This window comes from Symphalangus syndactylus, chromosome 1 (genome assembly GCF_028878055.3).
Source record: "Symphalangus syndactylus isolate Jambi chromosome 1, NHGRI_mSymSyn1-v2.1_pri, whole genome shotgun sequence".
NCBI classification, from domain to species: Eukaryota; Metazoa; Chordata; class Mammalia; order Primates; family Hylobatidae; genus Symphalangus; species Symphalangus syndactylus.
In genome coordinates, this window is record NC_072423.2 from 91,250,688 (window position 1) to 91,265,468 (window position 14,781).

Consider the following 14,781-nt stretch of genomic DNA (forward strand, 5'->3'; position numbering starts at 1 on the left):
CCTGAGCGCCGCCGGGCAGCTGTCTCATTGGTAGAGTGCACACTCCAAATTATTGCAGGGGCGGGGCTTCAGGCCAGGGGCGGGAACGTCCAGAGCCAGGCGCTGTCAGACTTTGCACGCTCTCAGCATGACAGAAGTACTGGACTGGTTTTCTCAAGTCGGCAAATTTTATTTAGAAAAAAAAAAAGTGGGAGAGAAAAAAGTGACAGCGCTCTTTAGGCCAAGGACTTAGAAGAGAAACCTCCACCCTTCCGTAGCACGTTAGTCCCTTCCCTCTCTCGCTGCTCAACCTCTCTGGGCTTCGAGAGCAAGAAAAGGCTACGTCCCCTGTCGAAGAAGAGTGGACGGTGAAGGTGCCTGGAAACGGCCAGAGAAAAGACCTAGGCGGTCGATGTTGCGGTGGAGGACACTGTGCAGCACAGCCAGATGGGGTCCACCCTCACCTCCACCCTCCCTGGAGAAGTCCCGGATGAAGCGACCCCGCTCTGATTGGAAGATGAACTTCTGAGGCAAGGGCCCATGCTCCCGGAGAAAGCCCCAGACACTGAGCAGCAGCAGACGCACCTCGAAAGGTGCCAGTTGGCTAAATACTTCATGCATATTACCCAGGGCCGGAGGCAGGAGGCTTCCCTCAGCCATGACAGCTATTAAGGTGCAGGATGCCTCCAGGTGCCAGGGGGAGTGGGTCGTGTCAGGGTGGCGAGAGGCTTCCCAATGGCCCAAGAGGGCGGCCAGCAGCCCCCGAAGCAGCACGGAACAGTAGCACAGGGCTGGGGGAGCAGCTGCTACCAGCTTTAACAGCTCAAAGAGCAGGGGCTGTTCGCGGAAGCGCCGGCCAATGCGGAGATCCCGCTCCACGGTGGCCCGGGCGTGTTCCTCGGGGGGCCAGGCCAGCTCTGCACCAGCTGCATCGGGACACACACTCTCCACCAAGGTCACTGCCACTGCTTTGGCTGCCTCTGGACTCAAGATGGGCGCCCCCCAGCATTCCCCACATTCAGTGCCCCCTGGGGCACTGCAGCAGTGAACCAGGAGGCTGAGGAGGCTCTGGGTGTTATAGATCACTTCCTGCTGATTTCGTGACTGGACAAACTTGGGTGGCTTTAAGCCACGGCCGATGACTCCAGCATGGAAAACTGACCAAATCCCTCCAGGACCTGGCACAGCTGCAGTGTGCCTCCGGTTAGTGTCCAACAGGGAGGCAGAAGCCAAAGAAGCTGAAACAACTGAGACAGTCTCATTGTCCCCATCTACTTCCCCACCAAACAGTTCTGTGTTGCCTCGATGTAAGGCTCCCTCAACCAGCAGCTGCAGGACAGCCTTGAGCCCAGCTGGGGATGTCTGAGACAGGCGGGTGAGAAGCTGACAGGTTGAGGCCACACCTGGGGGGCCATGCAGCCTCAGAGAGGCAAAGAAGCGGTGCACCCCAGCCCTTACCAGTCCCAGGAGCTGGGAGGGGGATAAGGCTTCAGGAGGAAAGGGACAAATGGCCAGGAGGGAGGCAGCAGCTTCAGCTACTTCCTCCTCAGGATGTAGCAGGAGAGGAGCCAGGTCAGACAGATGGGCTGAGGCAGATTCCCCAAAGTGCGCCCCTAGGGCTGCAGGGCCCTCGCCACCCTGCTGTTCCCACCCTACTAGCAGTGCCAAGTTCCGCAGGAACCGGGCCGTGAAGGGAGGCTGTAACGTCCCTGCATGCACCCGAGCCAGACAGCTTCGGAAAGCCAGGGGCAGGAGGCCAGAGAGACTGACCACTAGCCCTGCATATAACTGGGTGGCCAAACTCAACTCTTCAGGGCTTCGGGCTCGGCTCAGCAGATGGCCCAAGGCCTCAGGTCCACAGCTAGGCCGGGTATAGACAGATAGCAGGCCCAAGAGCTGGTGCTGCCAGAGGAAGCGCTTCCGTTCCAATCGTAACGTCTCTCCACACAGCTCTCCAACATGGTTTTTGAGTGCATCTAAAAAGGGCACTGAGCGGGGAGGTGGGGGGGGGCCTAGCACCCCTTCCCCAGGAGACCCTCCCCGGTGATGAACCAGTTTTTGCAGGTGCAGCAGCAGCAGCTGGATTAGCCGGTCACACGCCTCACGCACGGTGTCTGGCACGGCCAGGCCCTGGGTAGTAATGACTGAAGCAGGCATAGCTGTGTCCACCAGGAACTGCAGCAAGCGGTAGGCACCTGCCCCAGAGGCCTGGCTCACCAGGTGCACAGCCAGGTTCAACATGTTGTCCAGCTCCTCTCGGGGGAATCCTTGAAGGTGTTGTTGCAGCTGGCTCAGCACAGCTGGGGGCTTGAGGCAATCCACAAGCTCTCCGGAGACTGTGCCCAGCAAAGCTGGTGACATGACTGCCAGCTGCAGTAGGAAGGGAACCGTGGCCTGAAGGGAGGGGTCCCCACTGCGGCCTCCAGTTGCCCCTGCCAGGCTATCATGGAACATTCGCAGGAGCTCCCGTCGGATGCTGTCTCCGTGGCGGGAGGCCAGGTGCCCTAGGATGCCTACAACTGAGGCAATCTTGGGCACCCGTTTCTCTGCAGGAATGGCAGGAGATCCAGGGAAGGGGTCTGTAGAGGGGGTCTGAGAAGAGCTTCCACCACTACTGCCAGCTCCACCTCCAGCCCCACCATGGACACAAAAGTCCTTAAGGCCACAGGAGAGAACTCGGGAAATGATGGTGCCAGGAAAAGAGGAGCCAATATGTGCCACAACCCAGTCAAAGTGTGGAGAATGCTGAACAGAGGTATCCAGCAAGGCATCCACACACGCATCTGGGCAGCTACCAATGAGAGCCGAGAGGCACTGCACATAGATGTCCATTAATGTACGCGTGGCCCTACAACCCATCCACAGCTGTAGCAGTTCATTAAGAGCGCCAGTAGCGTGGGGAACACGCTGGTGCTGGCCTGAGTACGTGCTGCTCAGTTGCCCCATGAGGTCAATGGACCATGCACTAATCACAGGTGCCCAGGCCTTTGGGTTGGCCCGGATAAACTCAGACAGCACCTGCTGCACTTCCTGAACCACATCCTCTAGACCAGGTCCCCCAGCAGGAACATGGGAGGGTGGAGGTGGACGGAGGTGAGGTGGACCAGCCACAGGGGTTTCATCCAGGGCAGCCAGGTGGGCCCGGACACTCTCATCAAAGACACCTCTCAAGTGGTCAAGCACAGCAGCCCGAGCAGGTGGCAAAGAACGGAGCAGGAGAAGACCACAGCGAGCATGTTCCCGGGCTGAGAGTTGGTGGCCCAGAATGGGGTCTACGCCAGTCAGAAAAGCCTTGATTTCCTGGGACAGCTCCTGAGCACTACAAGGAAGCAAAAGAAGCAGACTTAGAGTGTTGTGAGATGTTAGGCAACTTACTTTCCTATATGAGCTTTGCCTTTTATGTTAAATAGGGATAATAAAAATACTTCCCTCAAAAATTTTTTTTTTTTTTTTTGAGATGGAGCCTCGATCTCTTGTCCAGGCTGGAGTGCAGTGGTGCGATCTCAGCTCACTGCAAGCTCCGCCTCCTGGGTTCACGCCATTCTCCTGCCTCAGCCTCCCAAGTAGCTGGCACTACAGGTGCCCGCCACCACGCCTGGATAATTTTTTGTATTTTTAGTACAGATGGGGTTTCACCATGTTAGCCAGGATGGTCTCGATCTCCTGACCTCGTGATCCGCCCGCCTCGGCCTCCGAAAGTGCTGGGATTACAGGCGTGAGCCACCATGCCCAGCCTTTGTTTTGTTTTTTGAGATAGGGTCTTGCTTTGTCACCCAGGCTGGAGTGCAGTGGCGCCACCTTGGTTCACTGCAACCTCCGCCTACTGGGTTCAAGCGATTCTCCTGCCTCAGCCTCCAGAGTAGCTGGGACTACAGGTGTGCACCACCATACCCGGCTAATTTTTGTATTTTTAGTAGAGAGAGATTTTACCATGTTGCCCAGGCTGGTCTCGAACTCCTGACCTCAAGTAATCCGCCCACTTCAGCCTCCCAAAGTGCTAGGATTACAGGCATGAGCTACCGCACCCGCCCTGTTTTTGTTTTTCAAGACAGGGTCTCTCTCTGTCACCCAGGCTGGAGTGCAGTGCAGTCTCGAACTCCCAGACTCAAAGCATCCTCCCATCTCAGCCTCCTGAATAGCTGCAACTTCAAGCACATACCACGACACCCAGCTAATTTTTTAACTTTTTTATAGAAATGAGGTCTGGCTATGTTCCACAGGCTGGTTTCATGGCCTCAAGCGGTTTGCCCACCTTAGCCTCCCAAAGTGCTGGGATTACAGGTGTGAGGCACCATGCCTGGTTGAGAATGTTTATAAAGCACTTAAGTTCTGCAGAAGGATGGCCTGAGGGAAAAAAAGCACTAGGTTCCATACCAGATTCACACTAATCACTCAATAAAAGCTATGTTTCTTTCTCCGCCCCTCTCCCTGCCCCGCCCCAAGCAGAGTCTCGATGTGCCACCCAGGCTGGAGTGCAGTGGCGCGATCTCAGCTCACTGCAAGCTCCGCCTTCTGGGTTCACGCCATTCTCCTGCCTCAGCTTCCTGAGTAGCTGGGACTACAGGCGCCCGCCACGAAGCCTGGCTAATATTTTTTTTTTTGTATTTTTAGTAGAGACAGGGTTTCACCATGTTAGCCAGGATGGTCTCGATCTCCTGACCTTGTGATCCTTCCGCCTCGGCCTCCCAAAGTGTTGGGATTACAGGCGTGAGCCACGTGCCCGGCCAAAACCTATGTTTCTTTCAATGACAACAGTAATATCAGTAATAGATAACTCTTAGAATAAAGCAGGTACTCTTTTAAGTACTTTGCATGTATTATTTCAATCCTGACAACAGTTCAATAAGGTAGGTATTATTATGATCCCGTTTTACAGACAAATCAAGGCTGGCTTCAGTGGCTTACGCCTATAATCCCAGCACTTTGGGAGGCCACGGCTGGCGGATCGCTTGAGCGCAAAAGTTCAAGACCAGTCTGAGGAACACAGTGAAACCCGATCTCTACAAAAAAATAATAATAATAATTAGCCAGGCATGGTGGCATGTGCCTGCGGTCCCAGTTACTTGGGAGGTTGAGGCAGAAGGATCACTTGAGCCCTGGAAGCAGGGCTGCAGTGAGCTAAAATGACACCACTGCACCCCAGACTGTGTGTGCTGTCAAAAAAAAGAACGAAATCAAGGTTAAGCAATCAGACTACATGCGCCAAGAGTGTAGGGACCATTTCTGTGCTCTTCAACACTGAATCCACTTCTATTGAGGTACACAGTATATGGAAGGTAGTCAATAAATATTTGTTGAATTGACTATATTTGTGTTTCTATAATATCTGCTTTAAAAACATTTCCAGGGCCCGGCGCAGTGGCTCACGCCTGTAATCCCAGCACTTTGGGAGGCCGAGATGGGCAGATCACGAGGTCAGGAGATCGAGACCATCCTGGCTAACATGGTGAAACCTCGTCTCTACTAAAAATACAAAAAAAAATTAGCCGGGCGTGGTAGCGGGCACCTGTAGTCCCAGCTACTAGGGAGGCTGAGGCAGGAGAATGGCGTGAACCCGGGAGGCGGAGCTTGCAGTGAGCTAAGATCGCGCCACTGCACTCCAGCCTGGGCAACAGAGCGAGACTCCGTCTCAAAAAAAAAAAAAACACACACACACACACAAAATAGCCAGGCATGGTGTAATCCCAGCTACTCCGGAGGCTGAGGCATGAGCCAGCCTGGGAGTCAGGGCGACCATCTCAAAAAAAAAAAAAAAAAAAAAAAAAAAAAACCTTTCCACTTTATCACATTCTACCACCACCCTCGCCCCGCCCCATCCCACAACACAAGCACCTTGAAATCTGCTCTTAATGGCAGAAAAAAAAAAAAAAAATTGTAAGCCCCTTATTAAGGGCTCTCCCTCCTAACATCTGTTTCTTCCCATATTCTGCCAAATCTTAGTCACCTACCACCACATCAACAACCACCACCTACTCAGCACCCTCAATGTGCTTGGACATCAGGGTGTCCTAGGGCACAGAGTAATAATGCTTTTCAACCCTTTCCCTCCTAAAACAAATGGGTTCAGTCTCAGAGGTTCAGAAGCCAATGTTATGGGAGGTGGCAAATCCCCTTTCTCTTACCGCCTTCTCTGTCAAAGAAGACAGCATCCTCTAGGTGCTGATAAGGCTCTGACAGTGCCATTCCTCTGTTTCCTCCAAAAAACACCCTAATATAAGGGAATATCTCAGCCGGACTGCATTCTGTTTCTGGGCCTGGGGTCTCAGGGAGTCTCTATGAGGTCAGGACCCTGGGTTTCCTAGGGTCAAAAATGGCCAAGACAGCTGGGTTCCCAAGAGTTCTGATACCCCCGACTCGGGAGAGGAAGCCCGGCGTCGAGGGTAGTTATGCAATGGAGTCTAGCGAGTGGCAGGCCCAAGGTCTTGGGAGGGCGGGCACTGGAGCCCTGAGTTTTGGTGAGGCAGTCCCTGAGTTCTGGGAGGACCTGACCAAGAATCTCTCTGAGAACCCTGACGTGAGTTCTCGAGGTAGGATCCGGGTTTCTACCGAGAAGGCTGGGGATCGGCGCGGGGCCGCGCGGTGGGGGGAAGGTGCCAAGGGCTCTAACTACCTGAGAGGCGCGGGACCGTGGGTGGCCGGGGCAGGCCCAGGAGGTCCTGGGGCCCCGGGAGGGTCGCACAGCGCAGACATCCCGGAGCCCGAGCCGAGCCCGAGGCGGGAGCGGCGGAGCGCAGGCGGCGCATGCGCACTGACACGAAACGCGAAAGGAACCAGCTACCAGGCCTCGCAGGAAAATTAATCCGGCGATGTCCTCGACCCTCTTACCTTGGTTCCGCACCTCGTCGGAGTCCCAGAGGATAATCCCGGGACGATGATAGCAGGAAGCCGATCCGCCCTATAGGGCGGATAAGCTTATAAGCAACCACTTTATTCAAAAGCCTATTGACATACAGACTAGGCCAGGCGCGGTGGCTCACGCCTGTAAACCCAGCACTTTGAGAGCCCGAGAGGGCGGATCACCTGAGGTCAGGAGTTCAAGACCAGCCTGCCGTCTTTACTGAAAATACAAAAATTAGCCGGGCATGGTGGCTCATGCCTGTAATCCCGATTACTCAGGAGGCTGAGGCAGGAGAATCGCTTGATCCCGGGAGGCAGAGATTGCAGTGAGCCGAGATCGCGCCACTGCACTCCAGCCTGGGCGACAGGGCAAGACTCCCGATACACACACACAGACACACACACACACACACTAAAACTGGCTGCGGCCACTCACGGTGGGATTTTAATCATTTTTCCTAACGCCAAAAATACAAAATGTTCAACTGACGACTTTTAAAAAATGAAGCATAGGAAGGTTTTTGTTGGTGTTGGTGTTGTTATTGTTGTTTATTTTGCGACCGTGCAGTGGTAAGATCACCCCTCTCAGCAGCCCCGACCTCCTGGACTCAAGCCACCCTTGCACCTCAGCCTTCTAGGTAGCTGAGATTATAGCCGTGTGCCATCACACTTGGCTACTTTTTAAATATTTTCAGTTAGAGATTTGCAGGGGGGTTGGGGGAGTGTCTCGCTATGTTGCCCAGTCTGATCTCCAACTCCTATGCTCAAGTGATTCTCCCACCTCAGCTTCGCAAAGCACTGGGATTACAGGAGTAAGCCACCACACCCGGCCAGTCTCTCTTTGTTTTTGTTTTGTTTTGTTTTGTTTTGTTTTCCTTTTGAGACAGAGTTTCACTCCCTCACCCAGGCTGGAGTGCAGTGGTGAGATCTGAGCTCACTGCAACCTCCGCTTTCCAGGTTCAGGCGATTCTCCTGCCTCAGCCTCCCTAGTAGCTGGGACTATAGGCATCCACCACCAAATCTGACTAATTTTTTTACTTTTATAGAGACAAGGTTTTCCCATGTCCACCAAGCTGGTCTCGAACTCCTGACCTCAAGTGATCCATCCACCTCAGCCTCCCAAAATGCTGGGATTACAGGCAAGAGCCACAGCACCCAGCCTTTTTTTAAAATCTCATTCTGTCGCCCAGGCTGGAGTGCAATCTCGGCTCTGCAACCTCCACCTCCCAGGTTCAAGCAATTCTCCTGCCTCAGCCTCCCAAGTAGCTGGGACTACAAGCATGTGCCACACACCCAGCTAATTGGAGACATGTTGGCCAGGCTGGTCTCAAACTCCTGACCTCAGGTGATCCGCCTGCCTCAGCCTTCCAAAGTGCTGGGATTACAGGTGTGAGCCAGTGCATCCCTCCTACAAAAATGCTTTTATGAGAGAGACAGAAAAGGGAAGAGAGAAAGCAGAAAAGAGATGGAAAGAAGAGAAAACTCATAAAAGAAAAAGAAAAAATAAGAAAGAGAAGGAGGGAGAGGGAGCCCAAAACAAATGGGGCTAGCTAGCCTGAAGATGTCCCCCCAGTGGCAAGTATGAATAACATCCTTCCATCCGTCTTCATTGTTTAAGCTTCTCTCTCTCCCACAGCTTCCCAGCATAGGGACCTTCGTCTAACTCACAGCCCCACACCTGCCAGAGATAGAGCTTGCTAACTGTATAGGGAGCCAGTACACCTCATCGAGAGCCCTCACTCAAGCCCAGTGTACCTAGATCAGGTTCCAGCTCTTCTACCTACTAGTTGTATACTTTATTAACCACTCCATAACTATTCCTTCTTCTGGAAATGAGGAAGTAATATTAATAGTACAAATACCTCAAAGGGTTGTTATGAAAATTGAAATGAGATAGTATGGTCATGCTTTCTCGTTCCCCGGCCTTCTTAGCGGCTGCTGTTGGTTGGGGGCCGTCCCGCACCTAAGGCAGGAAGATGGTGGCCGCAAAGAAGACGAAAAAGTCGCTGGAGTCGATCAATTCTAGGCTCCAACTCGTTATGAAAAGTGGGAAGTACGTCCTGGGGTACAAGCAGACTCTGAAGATGATCAGACAAGGCAAAGCAAAATTGGTCATTCTCGCTAACAACTGCCCAGCTTTGAGGAAATCTGAAATAGAGTACTATGCAATGTTGGCTAAAACTGGTGTCCATCACTACAGTGGCAATAATATTGAACTGGGCACAGCATGCGGAAAATACTACAGAGTGTGCACACTGGCTATCATTGATCCAGGTGACTCCGACATCATTAGAAGCATGCCAGAACAGACTGGTGAAAAGTAAACCATGCAAATTTTTCCTTTAATAAAATTTGCTTGTTTAAAAAAAAAAAAAAAAGACATAGTATGGTCATTGTATAGCACTTGGTGCCAGCAATGGTAAGCACTAGATAAGCATTAGCTATTTTTATTATGTTTATTGAATGAAACAGAAAATAAGCTGCTTGACAACAGAGACTTGGCCTATTTTGTTAAAAGCTATATCCTCGGGCTGGGCGTAATGGATCACGCCTATAATCCTAGCACTTTGGGAGGCCAAGGCAGGGGGATCACAAGGTCAGGAGTTCAAGACAAGCTGGCCAACATAGTGAAACTCTGTCTCTACTAAAAATACAAAAAATTAGTTGGGCATTGTGGCGCCCGCCTATGGTCCCAGCTACTCTGGAGGCTGAGGCAGGAGATTCCCTTGAAACTGGGAGGCGGAGGTTGTGATAAGCCGAGATTGCACCACTGCACTCCAGCCTGGGCAACAGAGCGAGACTCAGTCTCAAAAAAAAAAAAATTAGCCGGCATGGTGGTGAATATCTGTGACCCCAGCTACTCAGGAGGCTGAGGCAGGAGAATCGCCTGAATCCGGGAAGTGGAGGTTACAGTGAGCTGAGACTGCACCACTGCACTCCAACCTGGGTGACAGAGCAAGACTCTGTCTTAAACAAAACAAACAAAAAAACAGAACCTACTACATGCCAGGCAGACACTGTTGTAGGTGATGAGGATGTAGCAAGTTTTGTTGTTGTTGTTGTTGTTGTTGTTGTTTTTGAGACAGAGTCTCTGTCACCCAGGCCGAAGTGCAACGGCATAATCTCGGCTCACTGCAACCTCCACCTCCTAGGTTCAGGCGATTCTCCTGTCTCAGCCTCCTGAGTAGCTGGGACTACTAGCGCCCGCCACCACACCTGGCTAATTTTTATATTTTTTAGTCGAGACGGGGTTTCACCATGTTGGCTAGGCTGGTCCTGAACTCCTGACCTCACGTAATGCACCCGCCTGGGCCTCCCAAAGTGCTGGGATTATAGGCGTGAGCCACCGCGCCCAGCCCTCATGCATGATTTTGTGTTTGTTCTTAAATTTTATTTACATATATTTTTTTTTAAATTCGAGATGTTCCCCAGCCTGGTCTTGAACTCCTGGCCTCAAGCAATCTCCCACCTCAGCCTCCCAAAGTGCTAGGATTATAGGCATAAACCACAGTGCCCCATCTGTTCTTACATTTTATTTTATTTTATTTTTTTTATTTTTCAAGACAGAGTCTCGCTCTGTCGCCCAGGCTGGAGTGCAGTGGTGCGATCTCAGCTCACTGCAAGCTCCGCCTCCTGGGTTCACGCCATTCTCCTGCCTCAGCCTCTCCGAGTAGCTGGGACTACAGGCGCCCGCCACCACGCCCGGCTAATTTTTTTGTATTTTTAGTAGAGATGGGGTTTCACCGTGGTCTCGATCTCCTGACCTCGTGATCCGCCCGCCTTGGCCTCCCAAAGTGCTGGGATTAGAAGCGTGAGCCACCGCGCCCGGCCCTGTTCTTACATTTTAGAATTTCAATCATTTACAGTGTTTCTACCACCTATGACCAAGCATCATTCTAGGACAGTAAATCTGAGGCAATTTCTACCCCTAGCTCTGCCTCAAACTTGGACCCAACGCTTCCCTTCTCAGGACCTCAGATCTGTGAAAGAAAGCTTTTGAACCAGATGAATTCTTCCAGCTGTGAGACTAGAATGTATTTCTTGACCTTAGAGATTGCGTAATTTAAGGGTGTTCATTTTTGAGTTGGACAGAACTGGATTCCTATCTGCCATTTATTAGTAAAATAACCCTGAGCAAGTGACCCAGCTGTTTGGAACCTGTTTCCTTGTCTGTGAAACGAGCATGACACCTCCATCTCACACACTTTGTGAAGATCACTTGAGATAATTTATGTAGAGCTTAGCGTAAATTCTAGATACAGAAACTCCTCTTTGAATGACAACAGTGACAAGAGGCAGTTTGAAGGACTCTGGAATTAGACTGCCCAGACCCAAGTGCTTCTATCATTTTCTAGCTAGTTACCATGGGCAAGTTTTTCTGTACCTTGATTTTGCCTCTCTAAAATGGGGATAGTGACAGGGCAAGGTGGTTCACGCCTGTAATCCCAGCACTTTGGGAGGCTGAGGAGAGCAGATCACTTGAGGTCGGGAGTTCGAGACCAGTCTGGCCACATGGTGAAAACCTGTCTCTACTAAAAATACAAATAATTAGCTGAGCATCGTGGCGGGTGTCTGTAATCCCAGCTACTTGGAAGGTTGAAGCAGGAAAATCGCTCGAACCCAGGAGGTGGAGGTTAGAGTGAGCCAAGATGTCACCACTGCACTCCAGCCTGGATGACAGAGCGAAACTCTGGCTCAAAAAAAAAGAAAAGAAATTTTAAGTTGGGCCGGGCGCGGTGGCTCATGCCTGTAATCCCAGCACTTTGGGAGGCCAAGGCAGGGACATCACCTGAGGTCGGGAGTTCGAGACCAGCCTGACCAACATGGAGAAACTCCGTCTCTACTAAAAATACAAAATTAACCGGGTGTGATGGCACATGCCTGTAATCCCAGCTACTAGATAGGCTGAGGCGGGAGAATCGCTTGAACCTGGGAGGCAGAGGTTGCAGTGAGCCGAGATGGTGTCATTGCACTCCAGCATCGGCAACAAAAGCAAAACTCTGTCTCAACAAAAAAGAAGAAATTGGCCGGGCGCGGTGGCTCACGCTTGTAATCCCAGCACTTTGGGAGGCTGAAGCGGGCGGATCACGACGTCAGGAGATCGAGACCACGGTGAAACCCCGTCTCTACTAAAAATACAAAAAATCAGCCGGGCGTGGTGGCGGGCGCCTGTACTCCCAGCTACTCGGAGAGGCTGAGGCAGGAGAATGGCGTGAACCCGGGAGGCGGAGCTTGCAGTGAGCCGAGATTGCGCCACTGCACTCCAGCCTGGGCGACAGAGCGAGACTCCATCTCAAAAAAAAAAAAAAAAAAAGGCCGGGCGCGGTGGCTCACGCTTGTAATCCCAGCGCTTTGGGAGGCCGAGGCGGGCGGATCACGAGGTCAGGAGATCGAGACCACGGTGAAACCCCGTCTCTACTAAAAATACAAAAAATTAGCCGGGCGTGGTGGCGGGAGCCTGTAGTCCCAGCTACTCGGAGAGGCTGAGGCAGGAGAATGGCGTGAACCCGGGAGGCGGAGCTTGCAGTGAGCCGAGATCGCGCCACTGCACTCCAGCCTGGGCGACAGAGCGAGACTCTGTCTCAAAAAAAAAAAAAAAAAAAAGATTATAAGTTATAAGTTGGGAAAAGGGGATTAATGATGGTTGGAGCTGGGCAATGAATAATATTTTCATATTTTGTCTACTTTTGTAAATGAGATTTTTCATAATAAAAAACAAAATACAACTAGAAGAAACAACTTTAATACTTCTCATTATACTTAGAATAAAATTCATATTCCCTACTGGCCCTACTTTTCTTTTTTTTTTTTTTTTTTTTTTTTTGAGACGGAGTCTGGCTCTGTCGCCCAGGCTGGAGTGCAGTGGCACGATCTCGGCTCACTGCAAGCTCCACCTCCCGGATTCACGCCATTCTCCTGCCTCAGCCTCCCAAGTAGCTGGGACTACAGGCGCCCGCCACCACGCCTGGCTAATTTTTTCTTTTTTTTTTTTTGAAACGGAGTCTCGCTGTTGCCCAGGCTGGAGTGCAGTGGCTCACTGCAGGCTCCGCCCCCCGGGGTTCACGCCATTCTCCTGCCTCAGCCTCCAGAGTAGCTGGGACTACAGGCGCCCGCCACCTCGCCCGGCTAATTTTTTGTTTTTTTTTGTTTTTTTTTTTTGAGACGGAGTCTCGCTCTGTCACCCAGGATGGAGTGCAGTGGCGCGATCTCGGCTCACTGCAAGCTCCACCTCCCGGATTCACGCCATTCTCCTGCCTCAGCCTCTCCGAGTAGCTGGGACTACAGGCGCCCGCCACCGCGCCCAGCTAATTTTTTGTATTTTTAGTAGAGACGGGGTTTCACCGTGGTCTCGATCTCCTGACCTCGTGATCCGCCCGCCTCGGCCTCCCAAAGTGCTGGGATTACAGGCGTGAGCCACAGCGCCCGGCCTGGCTAATTTTTTCTAATTTTTCGTAGAGACGGGGTTTCACTGTGTTAGCCAGGATGATCGCGATCTCCTGACCTCGTGATCTGCCCGCCTCGGCCTCCCAAAGTGCTGGGATTACAGGCTGGAGCCAACGCGCCCAGCTTTTTTTTTTTTTTTTTTTTTTTTGAGACGGAGCCTTGCTCTGTCGCCCAGGCTGGAGTGCAGTGGCGCGATCTCGGCTCACCGCAAGCTCCGCCTCCCGGGTTCACGCCATTCTCCTGCCTCAGCCTCCTGAGCAGCTGGGACTACAGGCGCCCGCCACCGCGCCCGGCTAATTTTTTTGTATTTTTAGTAGAGACGGGGTTTCACCGTGTTAGCCAGGATGTTGACTTTGTGATTCGCCAGCCTCGGCCTCCCAAAGTGCTGGGATTACAGGCTTGAGCCACCGCGCCCGGCTTTCTTTTTTTTTTTTTTTTGAGACAGAGTCTCGCTCTGTCGCCCAGGTTGGAGTGCAGTGGCACAATCTCGGCTCACTGCAACCTCTGCGTTCCAGATTCAAGCGATTCTCCTGCCTTAGCCTCCTAAGTAGCTGAGACTACAGGCATGTGCCACCACACCCAGCTAGTTTTAGTATTGTTAGTAGAGACAGGGTTTCATCATGTTAGCCAGGGTGCTCTAAAACTCCCGACCCCAAGTAATCCGCCCACCTCAGTCTCCCAAAGTGCTGGGATTACAGGCGTGGGCCATCACAACCGGCCAGTTCAATGTCAAAAGAATACTTTTCCTGTGTTTAAAACTGGACATTAGCCGGGCGTGGTGGCTCATGCCTGTAATCCCAACACTTTGGGAGACCGATGCGGGTGGATCACTTGAGCCCAGGAGTTGGAGGCCAGCCTAGGCAAAATGGCGAAGCCATGTCTACAAAAAATAAAAAACGGCCAGGCATGGTGGCTCACACTTGTAATCCCAGCACTTTGGGAGGCCAAGGCAGGCAGATCACGAAGTCTGATCTCCTTCATGATCAGAGACCATCCTGGCCAACATGACGAAACCCTGTCTCTACTAAAGATAAAAAAACTTAGCCGGGCGTGGTGGCGCATGCCTGTAATCCCCCCTACTCGAGAGGCTGAGACAGGAGAATCGCTCTAACCCGGGAGGCGGAGGTTGCAGTGAGCCGAGATCATGCCATTGCATTCCAGCCTGGGCAACAGGGCAAGACTCCATCTCAAAAAAAATAAATAGGCCGGGCGCGGTGGCTCACGCTTGTAATCCCAGCACTTTGGGAGGCCGAGGCGGGCGGATCACGAGGTCAGGAGATCGAGACCACGGTGAAACCCCGTCTCTACTGAAAATACAAAAAAATTAGCCGGGCGTGGTGGCGGGCGCCTGTAGTCCCAGCTACTCGGAGAGGCTGAGACAGGAGAATGGCGTGAACCCGGGAGGCGGAGCTTGCAGTGAGCCGAGATTGCGCCACTGCACTCCAGCCTGGGCGACAGAGCGAGACTCCGTCTCAAAAAAAAATAAATAAATAAAATAAATAAATAAATAAATAAATAAGG

The 14,781-nt window shown here is 52.1% G+C and overlaps 2 protein-coding genes across 2 annotated transcripts; one reads left to right on the forward strand and one right to left on the reverse strand.

The window, feature by feature from the left end:
• Nucleotides 1-145: 145 nt before the first annotated feature.
• INTS5 (integrator complex subunit 5) lies at nucleotides 146-6,741 on the reverse strand. The gene is made up of 2 exons (XM_055287786.2): nucleotides 6,590-6,741; nucleotides 146-3,298 (listed from the first exon to the last, which is right to left on the reverse strand). Exons 1-2 carry the CDS (start codon nucleotides 6,667-6,669, stop codon nucleotides 319-321), a joined length of 3,060 nt encoding a protein of 1,019 aa, XP_055143761.2. The 5' UTR covers nucleotides 6,670-6,741; the 3' UTR covers nucleotides 146-318.
• Nucleotides 6,742-8,727: 1,986 nt separating this feature from the next.
• On the forward strand, nucleotides 8,728-9,194 carry LOC129489902 (large ribosomal subunit protein eL30). The gene has a single exon (XM_063642324.1). The coding sequence runs from the start codon at nucleotides 8,793-8,795 to the stop codon at nucleotides 9,138-9,140; it is 348 nt and encodes a 115-aa protein (XP_063498394.1). The 5' UTR covers nucleotides 8,728-8,792; the 3' UTR covers nucleotides 9,141-9,194.
• The last annotated feature ends 5,587 nt before the right edge of the window (nucleotides 9,195-14,781 follow it).

What these genes read in the sequence shown, in the direction of transcription:
- LOC129489902 (XM_063642324.1), top strand. Translation starts at nt 8,793, where the DNA reads ATGGTGGCCGCAAAGAAGACGAAAAAGTCGCTGGAGTCGATCAATTCT.
- INTS5 (XM_055287786.2), bottom strand. Translation starts at nt 6,669, where the DNA reads ATGTCTGCGCTGTGCGACCCTCCCGGGGCCCCAGGACCTCCTGGGCCT. An exon ending in CACGGTCCCGCGCCTCTCAG is followed by an intron (nt 3,299 to 6,589) that starts GTAGTTAGAGCC and finishes GCTTCCTTGTAG; the next exon opens with TGCTCAGGAGCTGTCCCAGG.